The sequence below is a fragment of the Pelmatolapia mariae genome, linkage group LG3_W, assembly GCF_036321145.2.
Source record: "Pelmatolapia mariae isolate MD_Pm_ZW linkage group LG3_W, Pm_UMD_F_2, whole genome shotgun sequence".
In the NCBI taxonomy this organism is placed as follows: Eukaryota; Metazoa; Chordata; class Actinopteri; order Cichliformes; family Cichlidae; genus Pelmatolapia; species Pelmatolapia mariae.
Window position 1 is genome coordinate 81,032,192 of NC_086229.1, and position 18,634 is coordinate 81,050,825.

General features: G+C 41.7%; 1 protein-coding gene across 3 annotated transcripts in view; it reads left to right on the forward strand.

Annotated features, from left to right (window-relative positions):
- The first annotated feature begins 3,737 nt into the window (after positions 1-3,737).
- Positions 3,738-18,634, forward strand: part of LOC134624896 (RNA-binding protein with multiple splicing-like) — a 38,425-nt gene continuing 23,528 nt past the window's right edge. For all 3 annotated transcript variants that reach the window (XR_010093667.1, XM_063470018.1, XM_063470017.1), the window contains exons 1-2: positions 3,738-4,243; positions 18,141-18,218. Coding sequence is in view for 2 of the 3 variants with exons in the window: in XM_063470018.1 (XP_063326088.1) it covers positions 4,181-4,243; positions 18,141-18,218 (141 nt within the window). In the remaining variant the exon portion in view is untranslated. The remainder of the gene's footprint in view (positions 4,244-18,140; positions 18,219-18,634) is intronic.

Below are 18,634 nucleotides of genomic sequence, written 5' to 3' on the forward strand. Positions count from 1 at the left end.
CACACGGAGACGGGCTCTAACTCTGAGAAGAACCGTTCGGCTGAAACGGCAGAGCCCCTCCGAGGCCTTGAACTGATGAACTGTGAGCCACGTGAAATTTATTAAGCAGTCAAGTTGATAATTGTCTGTAACTCCTGCTTTGCAGACGATGAATTTTGCTGACTTCTGCGTTTCAAGAGGGGAGAAATACTCCTGAGTGGGCATGCCTTTCTGGGTGACAAGTCATGTTATGCTCACCATGTTTGCACTGCAACTTGGTTAATCAGTCAACAGGTTATAGACATACAGTAAAATCAGTGACTTTTCAACTGTGGTGCGTAAAACTATATGGCAACATAAAGACACATCTGAAAAATAGACTACGAGTCATACTGATCAGGGTAGGCTGTTTCAGGGTTATACAAGACTGCTCATTTGTCGAGCACCAATATATAAAGACTCAATATAAAAGACTGTGACGGGACACAATCTCACATGCCTCGTGTATACTTTCAGTGGCACAGCAGTGTGCTGATTTGCGCTGTTTCTCCGCTGCAATAAAGTTTTGGCTTTGTGCCTTGCTGATTCATTTTTATATGAGGAGTTTTCATCTCGTCCAATTGCTGCTGTTTGCTCCTACGGTCGAAAGGCGTGCAGTTCAGGCAGTCCTAAAAGCACCTGTAGGTGCGAATGTGAGTGAGACTTAAAAGTGTCGGTCCCATGAGTGACTAGAACATCTCACATGTATAGATGTGTGTGGGTGTGGGTGTGGGGGGGACAATAAACATGCATGTAGTAGTACTGCTGAATGCTGAATCATTTCAATTGAATTTAATCCCCAACAGCAACCTTGAAGTCAAATTTTAGTCATAAAATGCAGTTCCTCAAATGTCCACTTGAGGCTGATTTCAAACGTGAGTCAGTCCCCGCAGACTTCTAGTCAAATGGCTCAAGTTTACTACAAAACTAAACACATCTACAGCATGTTTAAAAAAACGTATTTTCCCTACATAACACCTGTACAGACCCTGAATTTTTAATTAAATTTGATCAGTTTACATTGTTTTAAAGCTTAAAGTTAAATGTGTGGGTGACTAGGTGTCAGCCAGGCTCCATGAACTCCTTTTGACCTTTTGTCCATGTTTGTAGTGTTGGAGACTTTGGAGCATTTTTTATACATTTATCCAATGATAGTGTGGATTCTCTTAATTGTACAGCCTTTTGTATGTTATTTTTGGACTAATTAACAAGTACCTGTGTCTATGTGATTAATCCCTTTCAACCTGTGGCTGCACCCATAAACACGAATGTAGCTTCTGTCTCTGAAAAATAAAGCCAATGCAGAAGTGCCTTAAATCTGCTTTCTATTGAGCGCAACCAGGTGGTGATAGCTGTGGTTGGAAAAAGACTTCCTGTCATACAGACGTTTATCAGAAAACAGCTTTCTGCTCTGACCTCTGAGTTTATAGGCTAAGGGGGTGTCCAAATTCATGGGCTGCATCCTCCTGAGGCCGCATTTGTAGACCGATTACGTCACAGCGACGCGACGAAGGCTGTCCAAATTCGTAGACTCCCCCGAATGCAGCCGACAAATGCGTCCTCCTTTTCCCCAGATTTGAAGGATGGATCGGGTGTATCCTTCCTGGCCCACCATATCCCAGAATTCATAGCGCGGCCCAGCCAATTGCAGTTTCCGACAATGGCGGCCGCTGCTAAGTTTTAATATTACTCTTATTATTCTTTCTGGAACACAAAATAAACTTTTAACATATTTTCAGGCGTCAATATAGCTGTGTAAACTTCAAATATCTGTTCGGTTTATCAAGATATCACATATTTACAAAAGTGCTCCGACGTTTTCGGAGACGTCTGTTACCCACCAGGTCGATAGCTAGTCGGGAGCTCGAGGGTCACTAGAGCCGGCGAGAACAGCAAACTCCCGGCACATCATTTTCAGATCACCGCTGTCTTTCGCTACTCAGGTTAAACGTGATATATGAGTCACTTAGATAACCTAAAAATGTTATTGTTTGGCTTTTTTCAGTGTTTTATTTGTTCGTGAGTAAATCGGTTTGGCTGAGATTAAAGTTATTAGATTAGATTAGATTAAATAAAACTTTATTAATCCCCCGGGTGGGTTCCTCCTTGGTTTTCACACAGCTGAATAAACGTCAAACAGAAAACTGATTAAACAGAAGTGTGAGACGGTCAAGAATTTACACCAGTGTTATATTTTAGATAGCAAGGAGCAGTTTATTAAACTCCACTGAGACAGCGGTGATGCAAATCTGAAGGCTAGACCGTCCAATTTCACAGCCGTTTACATCCGGCCTACCTGACCTTCTGAGAACCTGGCCTACGTAGACCGCGAAGGACGGGTCCTCAGGAGGATGCAGCCTATGAATTTGGACACCCCTTAAGTCACCCTTTTCACTTCATATTGAATAATAAATTAAGTCTATTTTGTAAACTTTGTTCATGTTTTGCAGTGGAGGATTATGCTAATTGGCTAATGGCTTGTGAGTGAACAGTTATTATCCAATAAGCAAGCGGTTTCATGGCCAGACCCGCCCCTCCTCGTCACATTGTTTTGATTTTTTTTTTATCGTTACTTCGACGTTTCAGACTTGTGGGTGATGCCACAATAGTGATGTCCATCTTTTACCCTGTCTATGCACCTTGCTAACCAAACTAACTAGACTCAGCTGCTAAATTAGAACAGCCAATGTAGTCACTTCTGGTTCCAAATGAACCAGTTGGCAACAGCTGTAATACTCAACGTGACGCTTCATAACAAAAGCTGACAAACCAAAGTGTGACGCCACGGTGTTTGGTGCCATCTTTTATATACAGTCTGTGATTTTCCCAGATACTTTGAGTGTGGTTTTAACTTTCTGTCCATACTTTGTTTATGAATGTTATCAAGAGGTCTAAGAAAGGTCTAGCCATTACCAAACAAAAGGAAATACACTTTTGAAAAAAATATTCTTTATACACAGTGGAAGGAAAATCAGTTTTTCAATTTAGATTTATTTGAAGGGAATAGTTCTACTTTTTCCAGGCTTTATGCTTAATTGGTTTCATATAAAATATCACAACTTAAACATAGATCAGATGTGTCAAACATAAAGCCCAAGGGACAGAATAGATCCACCAAAGACTCCAATCTGGTTCAAGTTCCTATGTTTTTTTCACAGTAAAAATAAATATATAAATACATAAATAATCAAATAAGTACAAACATAACCACATTTTTGCGCAGCTAACAGAACCTTTTCTGTAATTTTATTTTTTGCACATATTTCTTTTTATTTTAATAAAACAAAAATGGGGTTAAATGTGCGGTTAAACTTCTATAGGCTGACAGAAAGAGGAGTTTTAGATCAAAGTTAGCTGTACGTGGCCCACAATGTTAAACGAGTTTAAAACCCCTGACATTGAGTAAATATATAAGAAACACACATTATAAGAACATGCACGTGTAATAAAGGCCCAGCCAGAGCAGCTGATGAAAAACAAAACAAAGAATAAAACCAGGACATATAAGAATATGTGCTGTGGTGACAGAAATAACATTCATGTGGTCCAAAGGGTGATTGGTACTGATTTTCCACTGAAGCTCTTGCAGCACTTGATAAATCTTGATAAAGCCGAGCAGAGGGTGCATCCCACCCAACCAACCCCAAACCCCTCCCTCCCCTCCGCTCTCCGCCTCCCTCTCTTCCTCCCCTCCCCTGCCGCACGCAGGAGATGGGTAGAGAAGTTTGCTCGCGGCGCGGTCCGGTGAACATTACTGTATTTCATTTGGGGAACAGCAACAGCAAGAGGCTCTGGAAAAATAATACTAATTAAAAAAAAGACGAAAAGTAAGGCTTTCCAGGGAATGCCGAGGAATATCCAACTCAACAGCAACACCAGCCGCAGCGAATTATTATAATTATATATATATATATATATATATGTTAAAAAATCAGTGAGATTTATCATTGATGTGGCCAAATTAGTGGAAAGTTCGGGTCAGTAGGGGGACAGCGGGCTCGCGCGCGGACTGTCGGAGGGGTGCTTTGAATTTGTGGGTCCTGGAGAAGAAGCGCAGCGCGAAACAGATTCAGAGAGAGAGAGCGAGAGAAGAGGAGGAGGGGGAAACAAGGAAAGAAAAGAAGAGCCGTCCGAGTGAAAGTGAGAAAGAGTCCCGCTCAGAATGAATAACAACAAACCCGAGAAAGAAAACGAGCCGAGTGAATTCACCAACCACGAGGAGGAGGTACGTATGCGAGCCCGAGGTGCTCGAGCGTCTGTCTGTGATACTGTAGGTGGCTCCTTGACCCGTAATGACATCCTTAATAAAAACCGAGTCATGCTAACAGCGACTGCTTCTTTTCCTCCACTCCTGAATTCATTAAGGTGCAGCTCTTATACTGGTTTGTTTGTTTTCTGTGTAATCTGGTTTTACCTCATAAAAGTTTCCAGTATTGCTGTTTACATTATGAGACCCACTGTATGGTTCGCTCATAACAGCATCAATCACCGGTTTCCTGCAGGTAATGCGCTGTTATTGCACTGAATTCTTCACCTGTCTTCACTTTTACGTCTCTCCTCTACTTTTCTTCAAATTGTATTGTAACCTTGTTGAAGTTAGCCGTCATTTTTTTAAATTTAAAAACAGCAGCAAGAACAGGGAAGGGCATGAAGCACTGATGAATCACTAACTAGCAAGTCTCGAATAACTTTGAAGTCAGGACTGTGTTTTTCCTGGCTGTACTACGGCATTGCTAGCTGTGTCTTACTGTACAATAAAGCCAGACTTCACACAGCACTGGAAAGCAGTAGTAAAGGGAATTCAGAGCCAGGGCGAATTAGTTTTCACTGAAGCTGAGGGAGCAATTGAAGTTGAAACAACTGCTGCTGCAACATGTAGGTAATAGCGGGTTGTAACAGAGAGCCCACAGCATTACAGTGGAGCAAGAATAGCCTCTTCTAATTACATCTAAACACAAACAGAATGGCTTTGTTTACCCCCCCCCCAAAAAAAAAAGAAAAACATTTGGTGGAAATCCATTTAACGTGCTCTCAAAGTATGTTTCCTCTCTATCGTGCAGGATAATAGCCTCATTTCTTCCCTTTCTCCTCTGTAAACATTGCACAATCCGGCCCAACAATATCTCCTCTTTGGTAAATAAGCCTGTAACGGCTCTCCTTGCATGAGGCGATTTTCTTTGGCTCAGATGAATCTCTCTTCAAATGACAGACTTGTTATTTCAGAGCTCTGCACATCCGCAGTCGAGTGATGTAAGGAAGGTGTATCAGATTATATCAGATATTTCTCTTGGAGCAATTTGATTAGATCTCAGTGTAGCGTTGGACACTTTGTAACTGAATAGTGAGATGTAGCCAGCCTGTAATACCATATTTGGTCCACTGTTGAGGTTACTATGGATGCGGGGGAACTGCTGTAGCACCACACAGATGAGGTAAAGACCAAAGAGCTGATTTCTTGAGGTTAGGGAGTTTGAGTTTAAAGCTTTCGTCACCTTCTCCTTTTACTAACAACACGTCAGTCAAGTAGAGCTCTGTAACCAGTACATGGCCCTGAGGGTATTCTTGTTATTGAATCTAATAAAAAACTACTACTCCGTGTAAAATGAACATATTCAACAAAAGAAAGATGACTACTCAGCACCAAAAGATGTCTGTGTATGACCATCTAACTGTACAAACTGCAAACATGTCGAATTAAAAGTCTCATAAGTGGCAAATACTCACATTTTAGAAGCTGACGCCAGAGAAATACTTGAGTTTTTTGTCTAAAGCACCTTCTTAAGCACCTGCCTGTTTTGAATTAAGTTGAGCACAACACAGCTATAATTAAACCAAAATAGGGCAAAACACAAGAAAAACACTTGATCTGTTACTATCGACACAAGCTTTTTGTAGCTGAAATGTTTAGTTGCTCATTCTCATGAGCGACTGATCATATTAAAGCACGAAAGCTTTCAAAATGTGAGGATTTGCTTCTTTTCTTTTTGCTTTCGTGACACTCGATTACAGTCACGCCGCTTACGGATCATTTTGTAAGACTGAACAGTTAAATGAGGGCGTCAGATTATTCAAAGGTCTCAACTGCAGGATAGGTCTACGAGGAAATTAGCTGTGTTAGCTGCAGCTGTAGTTTGCCAAAGACACAAGGCTCCAAACTTCTACCCAGCTATTAAAAATTCTGTGATGTCCATAAGCTCAGAGATGAGGCGCAGGTTGTGTAAAAGGCAGGCAGACAGAGACGTAAAAAGGAGACTAATGGCCAGAGAGATCTAATGGTTTTGGAAATGTTTGGAAGCCATCCAGACCGGCAGGGACTTACATTTACTTGGGTGAATTAACGTTAAGGTCAGACAGCACCACTTTATCTTTCATGGAACGGTGTGTGTTGCATGCAGAGGAGCAGGGAGTGTGTCACACGCGTGGATACATACTCAAGCTTTTTGCAGGCCCGTGCGGATGTACTCAGACTAATTCACGCTTTGACTTAGTTTGACTTGTCTTGGGGGGTTTTTGCATGAAAGTCTGGTCTGCACAAATGTCCCTTCACCTGATGCAGAAAGCATAAAAATGCCAGGAACAACACCACAGAGGTAACCGTAAACTATAACCTCAAGAGAGCCAAAGTTTAACAGCCTTGCTGGTATGACTCTCACATGCTGAGCAGCAGCAGCTCTCCGCCCCTCCTCTTGGGCAGTGTAGTATGTGACTCAATGGATCACTGATTCGCACCGGTAAAGCACCGCAGCGAGCTCGGCTCTTCATCCCCGCTTCATTGCTCAACCCCGCGTGCCGTCGTCTGTGTACACGAAAGCTCGACGATGCTTAATGTTTATCTTCTGCGGACCGCCGCTCACCAAACATGGTCTTGTTGCAGGCAAGGTATGCAGGTTTCGGGGGCCTGGCAGCATCTAATCTCATGAGCCGCTCTGATAAGCGACATTATCAGGTGTTCTGGATGCTTTCGCGTACTGTGGCACTTCACTTCACCGATGCTGCCGAGGTGACATGCCGTCGCCTTATTGGTGAATGTCAAAAGATAAGAGTTTGAACGAGGTCCGGTTTCCAGACCTTGTATGGACAAGACACCTGGAGCGGGTTTTCCAAAGCTTGACTCGAAGATGCTTTTAATAGATCGGCCTAGCGTGTTTTTTTTGTAGCCTTAACCGCGGCGGCGGCAGCGATGTGGAGTGTACTCAGAAAACCCCGAGTTCAAGTGATTAATTCCAGATGTGTTATCAGGAAGGAGACGGTCCATGACAAAGTGCACACACTGAAGAAACAACCCAGTTCGCCTCAAATTAATCCCATCAGTTTATAAATGATTAGCTGATTTATTGATCAGTCGGATACCTGATTGCTGGGAAAATAAATAGAAGTTGGAATCCAGTGACTGTGAAATTTTCCGGAGACGTTACTAAATCTTTATTAATTGCTATTTTTGAGCATTTAGACAATGCAAAAAATGCTCTTTATACTGACAAATGGCGTGTTATTTACTGAAGTGAGGCAGTTGTTTGTGTGCAACCCTATTTGAAAACCACATGTAAGCACAATGAGCACATTTTAGTCATTTGCAACACTGATTATCTGTTAGTAATTAAGGTTATTAACTGAATAAAGTCTTCTGGTCTTCTGTTACTGAGAAAGGACCATGTTTGGACTTATAGACAGTTTATGAGACAAAATACTCTCTTTGTTACACGTAACCTTTGGCTCTGGGACCTGATGGGGATCTTTCGCCTGGATTTTCTAGCACTTGGTAGGCAGTTCACTGCAGAGAGAAAAGGTGAATATATGACTACATGGAATGCTTTGTAGCTGACCGATTCACCCAACGAAGGTTGACCTTTCACCTCTTTGATGTCAGTTGCCCTCCAGCTAAAGTGTATTTACTTAAGTTGAATCTCCCCACACCAAACTTGGAGGTCCACTAGCAAACCTCTTGCCTTTTGACAAATGACTGAGCACAGAACATCCCTCTTTTTATTTGTTCCTCCACAAGGCGAAACAGTCTCTTACTCGAAATCGTAGTTTACATGAAAGCGGAGCTGTCTCTCCCCCGGATGTAACACTCTAAAGGCAGCAGAAGTATGAAACTTGTCAGACATCTGTTGATTCTAGTTCCTAGCTGATCATAAACATGTAAGTGGATCTTTACAAGTGCCCGAAGAGAAACCGAATATCACTCAAGCGGAGTTCAGCAAATGTGGCGTTTCTCCCTGGGGTGTAATTGGATTGTGCTTGGCCTGCTTTGGGTATCTAGCAGGTCCTCTTCAAATAGCAGGTCATGTGGCCACCGTGACCTTTTCCATGAAGAGATGTAGGTAGGTGGGGAGCTACGCTGTTAGAGAGGCACGGTGAAGCGGAGGAAGGCCAGTGCCAGTCTGTAAGCGCGCTGGCGTGGGCATGTGTGTGGTCTGTACATGTGCATGTATCTATGAAAAGGGCACAAGGATATATTAACTCTCTGTGACAAGAAGCATTACCAGAGGGGAGTATAGAGGGTAAAGTGGCCATGATAGGGAAAAAAACATCCAAAGGATTGTCTGTGAAGTAGCCTGTGTCAGACAGATATATAGACATATACACAATAAAAAATCCCTATACAGGCTCAGGCAAACAGTAAAACCCTGCTCTATCTACCCGTCTGATAGTTTGGCGTTTATTTATAAAAGCGCCAAGGGAATTGTCATCTTATCTTAGCCGTTTGTCAGCTGCGCGACAAGAGGTATTTGAAAAGACAACAACAAGGCTCAGCGTCAGGAGCAGCCGGCTGGCAAAAGAGCCTGAAAAACAGATGTGAGGGGAAAAGACAAAAGTCAGAGATAATAACTGTATCCAGGTGGATAATTATACATACGTCTATATGTATATTACTCCTCTTTAAAAACCTTACCTGTCACTTGCTTTGAAATAAATCACATGCTGCACAGCGGAAGGAAGCGTGCGCTTTTTTCCTAGACAGCGCCAGCCATTTTGTTCTGCTTTGTCATACTGTGTTTATGCACTTCATCTGTCACCTCTGATTAATATTGCTTACTCATGAGCTATAATTATCTGCCTTATTGTATACAGTATCCCATCTTTGTCTCTTTGCACCTGCCTTCGCTCTCCTTTTATGTTCTCCACATTGTCTCAGCTGAGGTGTTCGATAAATTAAAGGGAAACAAAACTAATTTGAGCCGTACGATGAGGCCGTCCAGTGCTTATTATGCTGTAGGGCGCATTGTGCTGGAATGGTTTTGATCCAGTTTAAAAGGAAGGATCGTTCCCAATCGATGCAAAGTTGTTCTGAGTGATCACCTTTATGCTGGGATGAAACCATTGTATCCTGAAGGCAGTGGTCTGTTTCCTTCACAGACCGCGAGGGGTTGCCGATGATGAAAATTATGTCAAGAATGGCATTTGATACCCTCACTAGAGTTCCAGAGACTGGTACAACCAATGCCAAGGCTGGCAGCACATGGTGGCCCAGCGCATTACATTTTTTCTTTATTTTGTGCCCAGCCACCCCCCTTCTCCTCTCCTGCTCCCTCTCTACAGTTTTATCTCCCTTCCCCTCTGTTTCCTTCCCTCCGTCCTTTTCTATGTCCCACCCTTTTTCTTCCCTTGCTACCTCCTTATCGTGCTCTTTTCATTTCCTCCCGCATTCCCTCCCTCCATCCCTGTTTATAATTTCTCTCTTCTTCTGCACTTTCATAGCTCTCCGTTCTTTTTTACCCCCCCTCCCGTGCACCCAGTTTAGTCCCACCAGACAAACTCCTTATCCCTTATCAGACTCTTGACGCAGAGATCTCTGAACATAGGGACCATTTATGGACATGGAAGAGCCTTAAAGACACAATCTAGCCAGGGAGAAACGTGACAGTCTGACTATGCAGCTACACGCCAGCCGCCCTTTGGCTGACCAGCAAGAATTAGCAATCTAAGGTCAGACCTGAAAAAACTAGAGAAAATGTTACCCATAGCAAAATATACAAGAAAACTAGCTTTTTCTCTTGCCACCCAGTGCCACAGTAAAGCTGCTGACTGTAGGACTTCAGAATATAATATAATATAATATAATATAATATAATATAATATAATATAATATAATATAATATAATATAATATAATATAATATAATATAATGGCTTATCTAATAATTAATAATGGTATGTTTCTGGTTCTAGATTCTAAAATGTATTATTTGTTTTGTTGTGTATGCTAGCAAACTAATTATGTTTGGGATTTTGTGTGTTTTACTAGATATCCCCAAGATATCAGATAAATATCTGCATTGGCTGATAACACCGTGGCCCTGTTGGTTTGACCATCTTGGAAAATAAGATGCCATGTACAAGAGCCTGACTGATTTTTGGTAGGCCAATATTATTGGCTGATAGTAGTTATTTGCCAGTAATATTGGCACTGACATTTATATAGTGATGAAAAATGAAAAAGTAGAAACACAGTTCAACCATGTTATGAGTGTTGATGTTGCATAGTTTGTTCTTTACAGGGCACTCTGCAACTGCCCCACTTGTGAGTACTTAGGAAGTACTCATAAATAACAACACATAATATGGAAATCTGTTTTTTTAATGTACCTGAAAGAAAAAAAACCCATCTATTATATTATAATTTTAAATCATTGGTATCAGTCTTAGAAAGCCTATATCAGTCTTTAACATTCTCCGTTGGTTGGTTAAAACCATTTACCAGTGTTAGTGGCCAATATCTGACACGTCCAAACCCTTTGTGTTGTCCAAATGCTTAAAAATTGTAAAGAGTAGCTGAAAGATTTAAGAAAAGCTGCTGTGGTTTTTATTATAGGGTAATATTCTGCAAAACATGCCTTCCCTTTTTGACCTTTGATTCTCAGAACAATGAATTGCACCAAAAATGCTGAAGCTGTATGGATGGACGGATGGATAAAAAGCAGTCATTATTTGCAGATGAAAATATGGGATCACTTAGTGCCATCAATGACAAACCAAAAGAAACAGCTGCAACGCATAAAGGAAACGACTTGTTAGCAGCAGGCTAAGATTTCTTCATGGTGACGCCGAGGATGACTGAGTATCCCCCTGTTGTTTTTTGTTCCTCCGCTTGCGCAAGACGCTTTAACCCTCTGCCCACCCAACCAACCACAACACTAAACAGTCTAAGGTATCCCAGTCGGGTAGGCGACAACAAAGGAAGTCCGGGAAAGGCTGATGCGGAGATTAGTTCACGTTAATGAGCACTTAGGAATTTAAAGTCCATTCAGCGAGTGTCATCAGATAACAAAGGGAAAGAAGAGAATGGCGTTTGTATGAAAGACTTTTGATGAACTCTTTGAATGGGTCGTTTGTTGGGTTGATGAGAAAAAAAAGACATCTGTGCATGATCAACAGAAGAGGTTATCCTTTTCTAAGTTAGATTAAAAGCTAGTGGAAGTGTTATGGTGGGAGGAAGAAAAGAGCAAAAGAAGGAAAAACTGAAGCGGGCGCCTGCTTGCTTTTCCTAGGCCGTTTGTTTTAAATGTCTTTTAAAGGTTAACCTGTTGGAACATTTACAGACCCTTACTGAGCAGGAACTGCTCATCCAAAGCACTTGTGGGAGTAAGAGAGAGAGACAGAGGAAAAACAAAGCAGGTCTCCTCCGAGAGTTCACTCGTGACGTTCGGAGTGTGCTCAGTCTCACAGTTGACTCCAGACGTGCACAGTAACCCTGGGCTAATCTGTGACCTCCGACCCCAAATGTGAAACTTGACCCGTTGAACCCTGGCGATTAAGAGGCAAAACCGAGTCATCCATTAATGGTTGTTTGACACCCCCCGGGCCTGCGGTCGCTCACTCCTCACATTCCCTGATAGAAGATGAAGAGGAAAAACTTGTGAGGATGATGGAGAGTCATGTCAAGCCGGAGCAGTGACAGTTCAGGGGGTGTGGGATTCTGTCAGTCGGGCTGGGTTTTAATCACGGCGTGCTCAACTGATGCAAGAAAACTCAACCTGCCCTGAGCTCACGTGGGCTTACGGGTTCACTTTGATTTTTTTTTAGCTCAGTCACAGAGAACAAGGACTCGGGTGGATTTGAAAGCAAGCCGCGTGGTGGACAGGCAATGAAACATTTCCTCTGAGCTTTTTTTTTTCTCTTCTTCTCCTTCTTCTTCTTTTATTATTTCATGTGCAGGTACTCGCCTCACTGTTGCATGCACACTTGCTACGTTATGCTACTGTACCCTCTCCTCAAGGTTAGAGCCGTGTCCTGCCACGTCTGGCTCGAAGGACCTCCGTCTATTAACTTGGCTGTCGAGCCCACACGTGCAGGGAGGGAGAAAGGAACACATAGTAATCTTCTCACATTGCACCAAGGTCGCGTCCCTCATTTCAGCCAGAACGAGCGGTCAAAAAAGCACTCAATTAAAGTCAGGGCAAATATGTGAGAGAGTCACATAGTGCAGCCGGATATAATGAGGCATTTCAGGCAATTGCTGTAACAAATTTAACAGTCTACAACGTAAGCTGAATAGAAATGACACATTAATACGTTACGGGGTTGTTCACTTAGACAAATCGGGCCTCTTCGTAACGGCTGCTGAATTGCAGCGTCTTCACTGGAGAAAATTTGACGTTCATTTGTACACATTTCGACTGGTGTTGCCTTCAGTCACGGTTATGGCTGTGAAACAGCTGTGGTGTCAGATGTGGCTTTGGTGATTAAATCTGCATAAAATTGTGGCTGTTTGGTGGAAGTCCGTCTGAGGCCTTTTGTTGGTTCAGTCATACGAAAACATTCTTCTTATTAGTACTATTGATTGAAAAAACTTTGTATGATTTTCAAATATTTGAATACTCCATAAATCATCAAAAAGAACATAGTTCATGTCTTTTTTCTTGTCTTAAAGTGTGTATTTCCATTGTTTTCCAACAGCAGTTTAACTATTAACTACTTAGTAGTGTAAAACTGTGTGTGAGATTAGACTAACAGTAGAAAAAATGCAAACGCTCCTAGAGTCTGTCAGAGAGTTCTGCGTGGATCGCCACCAGAAAATAAACAAAAATGAAGTCCAGTGCAAGATCTGCCAACGCAAGCTAGGATGCCACAAGTCTCCAATAAATTGTTATTTCAGAGTAATTTGGGGTCGAGTGAGCAGTGATCTTTTCTTGAGATGCCCATCTTTATTTTATGGAATATAAGCAAAGTGAAAATTCTTTGAGAGTAGCAAAATATAAAGTATTTATTTGGGGGTTAACCCAATGCATGGCACTGTTAACAGAAATAATAAATCTGAATAACCTGACTCGACCATACAGTTCTCCCAGATTCTCGTTCACTGAGCAGCAGGGACTAAATGATGCTTAGATCAGCTATCTGTAGGCACCTTATTGTCTGTTGCAGGAGTCCTAATTCTTCTTGTCCCAGAGGGCGGTGTGCTTAGGGCCATTGCCCTGCTGAGGGGTTGCATATACAAAGACACAGATACAGTATATCTTTGTTGTTTCAATAAGGGACATGCAGATGTTGACGTATGATCTAGGAAATCATGATTTCATTGTGTTACTGTTTTCTGACATCTTACAGAGATCCAGCTAGCCTTGATACTTGTCATAGATTGATGTTGAAATACTAGTGCCAGCTGAAAGACTTCACCTTTCAAATCATAGTGAAATAATGATTGAACCCACAACAACAACAAAACAGATTTCCTCTTCAACACAGTACTTGAGTCTTATTATGAGCACAGACTCCTCCCTCCATCCATAGGATGCAACAACGGCAATGATAGCATATCAATAGGGTGATGACCTCACCCGGTGCTTGTTGAGTCAAAGATCTCTGATTAGAGGTGCACAGATCCCCTAGGACTTGCTGCAGAAGTGGCCTTAATAGGATCTGATGTTTTTGGCCTGGGGCTCTGCACTCTGCTGTGCACCGCTAAGGCGTTGCCAGGGAACTGCACTGGCACGCCGGCTGCGAAGTACTCAGCTGGCTTGTGGTAGGTAGGGACTGCTGTTTTTGATCGAAACCTGCCTGCGTGATAGTGTTTGAGCACGCCATAAATGGTCAGTGATTCAAAGGCTTAAACCAGGCCACTCAGCACTATGGAAATATAGGTATGTGACTCACGGGGAACCAATAAAAACAGACCCAATAAAACAGTGGCCAAAGGTTTGTCTTTCCTTTTTTTTTTTTTTTACAAATCTGCACAATCTGCTCAACCTCCGGCTTGACCTTCGCTTTAGTTTACTGCATCATGAAAGTTTGATGTCTCACTTTACCTGGTGGGAGCATCTTTACAGCTCCCTCCCTTTATTTATTTATTTCTTTTAAGCCAACCTGATAGAGGCAGAAATATAGACTGATATTATAATCAGCAGCAGATGTCTGAAGAAGAGAGCAGTTGATAGATTTACCTGCGAATCATCCTGTATCCAGCGTGTGTGCAGCCAGCTCCACGCTGGACACACACACACCGGAAAAAATGATCATATATCATAACAGCTGACGTCAGGAAGTCTCAGGAATGAGGTTCAAGACAGCCAAGAATGTCCTTTTGTTCCGAGTGTGCACAGGAGTCATTGTGTTTGTCTTACTCGTGCATCACATCCAGCTCCTAAGTGGCTATTATCATGGCTGAAGACAGGACTTAAATCACAGATAAGATCTTAGGAAGCTTGGCAAGGAAGGGTTAGATGACTAAGATTTTCTTAACGTGTGCAATTCTGACGTTCACTCTTGGCTTTTTTCCACCTAGAGTAAAATTACAACTCCTAAAAAGAGCGGCGTATAAATCTTTCGTCTTAACCACGTCAGTGCGAAAGCCCGAAGTCGTTCACTTGGGATGAATTTGGCGTCTATTTTTGCGGTCGTGTGCAGAGTAATGCTCACTGTAACGGCAAAGCTGACAGAGAAAACAAACACCGTCCCTGATAGAGATTTCAAATCTGAAAGCTTTGGTGTCTTTCTTTTGACTTATCTGTCTTCATCTCAAAGAGTTTTTCTTCTTTTTTTTTTAGATTTTTAGAGCTTGAGCACCGTTTCTATTTTTACAGCCCTTTTTTTTTTTTACTACGGCATTATTAGTTTTATCAGCCTCAGCAGCTGTCAGAGACTGACCTTGCTTGTGTCTGATTGATACCATCCTTTTCTGACTCTTTGTTCCCATGTAACTCCATATAAGGAGACCTTCAATTGAGTTTACTTAAACAGAACTGCCAGAGACAGAGCGCAGTGACGGCCCTGCAGGGTTCAGCTCAGCTCAGATAAGATAAGAGCAAAGGTGAGAAAGTCGCTGAGGTGAGATTTTTCTCTTTTTTTTCTTCTTCCGGATGGATGGGTGGTTTGGCACTCGCCGGCTCTCGCTCTCCTAGTTGCTAAGCTCCTTTGTTTGTGTGTTGCTCTGCCTTTGGCTTCAGTGTTGCGTATCCGGTTACATGTGGGAATGAGGTGCCGTGTGAGTTCAGCAGTTCCTTTGTCCCCTGAGTTGTGAATCCACTATCTAATGAATCTGGGAGCTTTGAATATACTCTGTGTAATTGCATAGCTACGGTTTTATTCTAAACTGGGCCCTGTACAGAATCAGATTACACTATCACGGTGTGGGATGTTGTGACGTTTGCAGGGGTGTGTGTTTGCATTGTTTGATTGTATTGTCTTCCGTGCGCTGAAGCCTTTGTCTTCCTGAACCAAGATCTTTGATTCAGTGAAGGTTCCAGGTATGAGTCAGGATTTGTTTTCTTAGATTACATGCTGGCACACCATATAAATATATATATATATATATATATATATATATATATATATATATATATATATATATATATATATATATATATATTAGAAAAATAACCTATACCAATACATTCACAACAGGTCAGTATTGGCTGATGATGTCATTCAATCAGTTAAACAGTTTTAAAAGTACCCATTATTCCCTGTATGATCCAGTTAATTTTGTAACATTTTATTAGAATAGGGAGTTCTTTCTCTTGTTTCCTTGTTGTTTTGTAAAGCTTGATGGAGGTTAAAAGCAAAAATACAGCTGTTGCATTAATAGGAGACAGATGTTATGATCAGTGGAGTTTATTGTTAGAAATACCTGTGTAACATCTCCTGGACTGACCCTTCATTAAGGGCAGATGTGTCTACAATTACATGCAACAAACAGAATTTTCACTGTTTTGCTGCTTCCAGAGTGTAACGGGATCTGCATTCACGGGCTGTGGTGGGGCATCCCGGCATCTGCATCCTATAGTGTTGCTCTGCGTTTCATAAGTGTTGCGGCTGGGGCTAATGTGTGTTACAGGGCTACTGCTGTATTCATCTTTTTTTTAGGTGTGGTAGCCAGGTTGCCGATTGCATAACTGAAGGATTGGTGCTTTTACACCCCTTCAATATTATTTTGAACAATAATGTGGAACAAATGCATCTGTCACCCAACCATTCGATCAATACTGTTTCCATGTCAGGGATAATTGATATGTATAGCGAGCCTGACTAATTAACTTAAGGTAACTCCTGTTATTGTTTTGCCAAACCAGGATGATATTAATTATTCATGAATCTTGCAGTAGAGATGTTTCTGTTGGGACACTGTTTTTAATTACTGGACTGAGGTAAAAGTGAACATACATGAAGGGTTTCTGTTGATTTTGCAGAGGTCTCTGTGTGTGCATATGATAACTGTAGGGGCACAGTGTTTCCTGTGTTCTCTGTGTTGTTTATAAACCAATGTTCAGTTTGTCCAACCAGCAGTTTGTCCTGTGAGACTAGATTTTCAGAATATGTCCTGTGTGCAGAGAAAACCTGTTACATATAACTTTTATACACAAAGATGTTTTTATGAAGGAGGGCCTACGAGGCCTCTTTTTATTTAGTGTGAGATTTGTTTGAACAGCGTGAGAGTGAAAGACAAAGAAAGAAAATCTGTACGATGTATTGTTTAGTTAAATATTCTGTCAGTGAGCAAAGGCCTGTGTGACTGAGGCCTTGGTGAGGTGCTAATCCTTATCATACTAAACATTTAACTTGTGAAAGACATGCAAGAAAATCAATATTGGACTCGTTGGTATGTTTTAGCATGCTTAAAAACTGAACAAGAGTCAAGCCATGCAAAACATTTAGAAGAAACGAGATTAATATAGCGGCTTCAGAAGTATTAATAACCTAATCTTCAGACAAACACATAGTAGGTTGTACTCTGTTTCTAGTCTTAATGCTAAGCTAAGCTAACTTGCTGCTTAGGTTTGCTTTACATATATTATACAGATATGACAACAGTACCAAACTTCTTGTGTAACACTGTTTAAACAAACCAAAAAAAATGAATACCCAATACATTTTAAAGTGCAGTCCTTTAGTTTCCAAATCAATTTCCAGATTTATTGCTAGTCTCTGTGCAGACAGGTGAGTTAACCCCCACTCGAGCATGTCTGGTATCTCTTTCTCTGACGTCACCTATTTTTTATCATCTAAGGTTTGACACTTAGGGGGTTTATGCACTTTGTATCCTCTAAAAAAAACCACTAGAGATTCCAAACTTGAAATGAAAAGTTTTAAAAAGAGCACAAAGTTTTACCTGCAGCACACCTCCAGCAATCATGCTGCGTTCATTTCCTCCTCCTCATCATCGCATGTAATAACATAAGAACTCCGTCCTTCCCTGAAAGCTCTTTTGTAGTTATTCTTATTTTGCGCCCTGAGGGTTTTGCACCTTCTCTGACTATGGGCTGTGGACCACAACAATTACATTTCCATTTAGTCTGTTGTAGCTAACATTTACATTATAATTCCCCAGCAATGCCAGCTCAAGTTTCAAGTTGAAAAGTTCAAATGTAAAACAGAGGCTAGAGCTGCGAGGGAGGGTTGCCATAAAACACAGCAGGTTGTAGATTACACAGGAGAACACAATGCTCTTACTGTAGAACGCAGTGTGTGTCTTAGTGTGTTTGCAGAGCTGAAAGACACCCGTATCTGGATTTAAAAAGTTTATCTTTCAGTGTAAAGCCAGCCTCGGTAACTGTTTAACTCATGCTCATTGTCCTTTTTCCTCCTAACCTCATCTGTTATTGTCAGAAAGGCAATGTAGCTATTTATAACTGGTGGAGGTTAATGAAAAATACATGATCTTTCTCTCTCTCGTGTCTTCCTCAGGTCCGAACACTATTTGTCAGTGGGCTACCACTGGATATTAAACCGCGGGAGCTCTATCTCCTCTTCAGACCATTTAAGGTATGTTTGTATGTTTTAAATGGATGGCCTGCTGCTATTCTTAGCAGCTTTCTTTCAAGCAGTCAATGGGACCTCCATTAATGGTGATGAAATAAACGGCAATGGAAACTCTCCCGCGAGGTTCAAGTGTCTGTGTTCTTAAAGCCGAGGTTCAATCACATCTTGATCCATGGGAAGCTTATGTCTCATGGAAAAATGGCTCAATGCCTGCGAAACAAAAACAAAGCTGTTTGCTTCACCTCAGAAGCTCCAACTTTGTTGCAAGCACACAGAGGCCCAGAGTTTAGTTCAGGTGAATACATGTAGATGTTGCAAGCTTTTTGAACTATCGACCAAAACTAACGCACCTTAATGGTGCAGCAGCAGCAGCAGCAGCGCTGTTTAAGTGATTAATGCATCTAATCGCTCACTTAAGC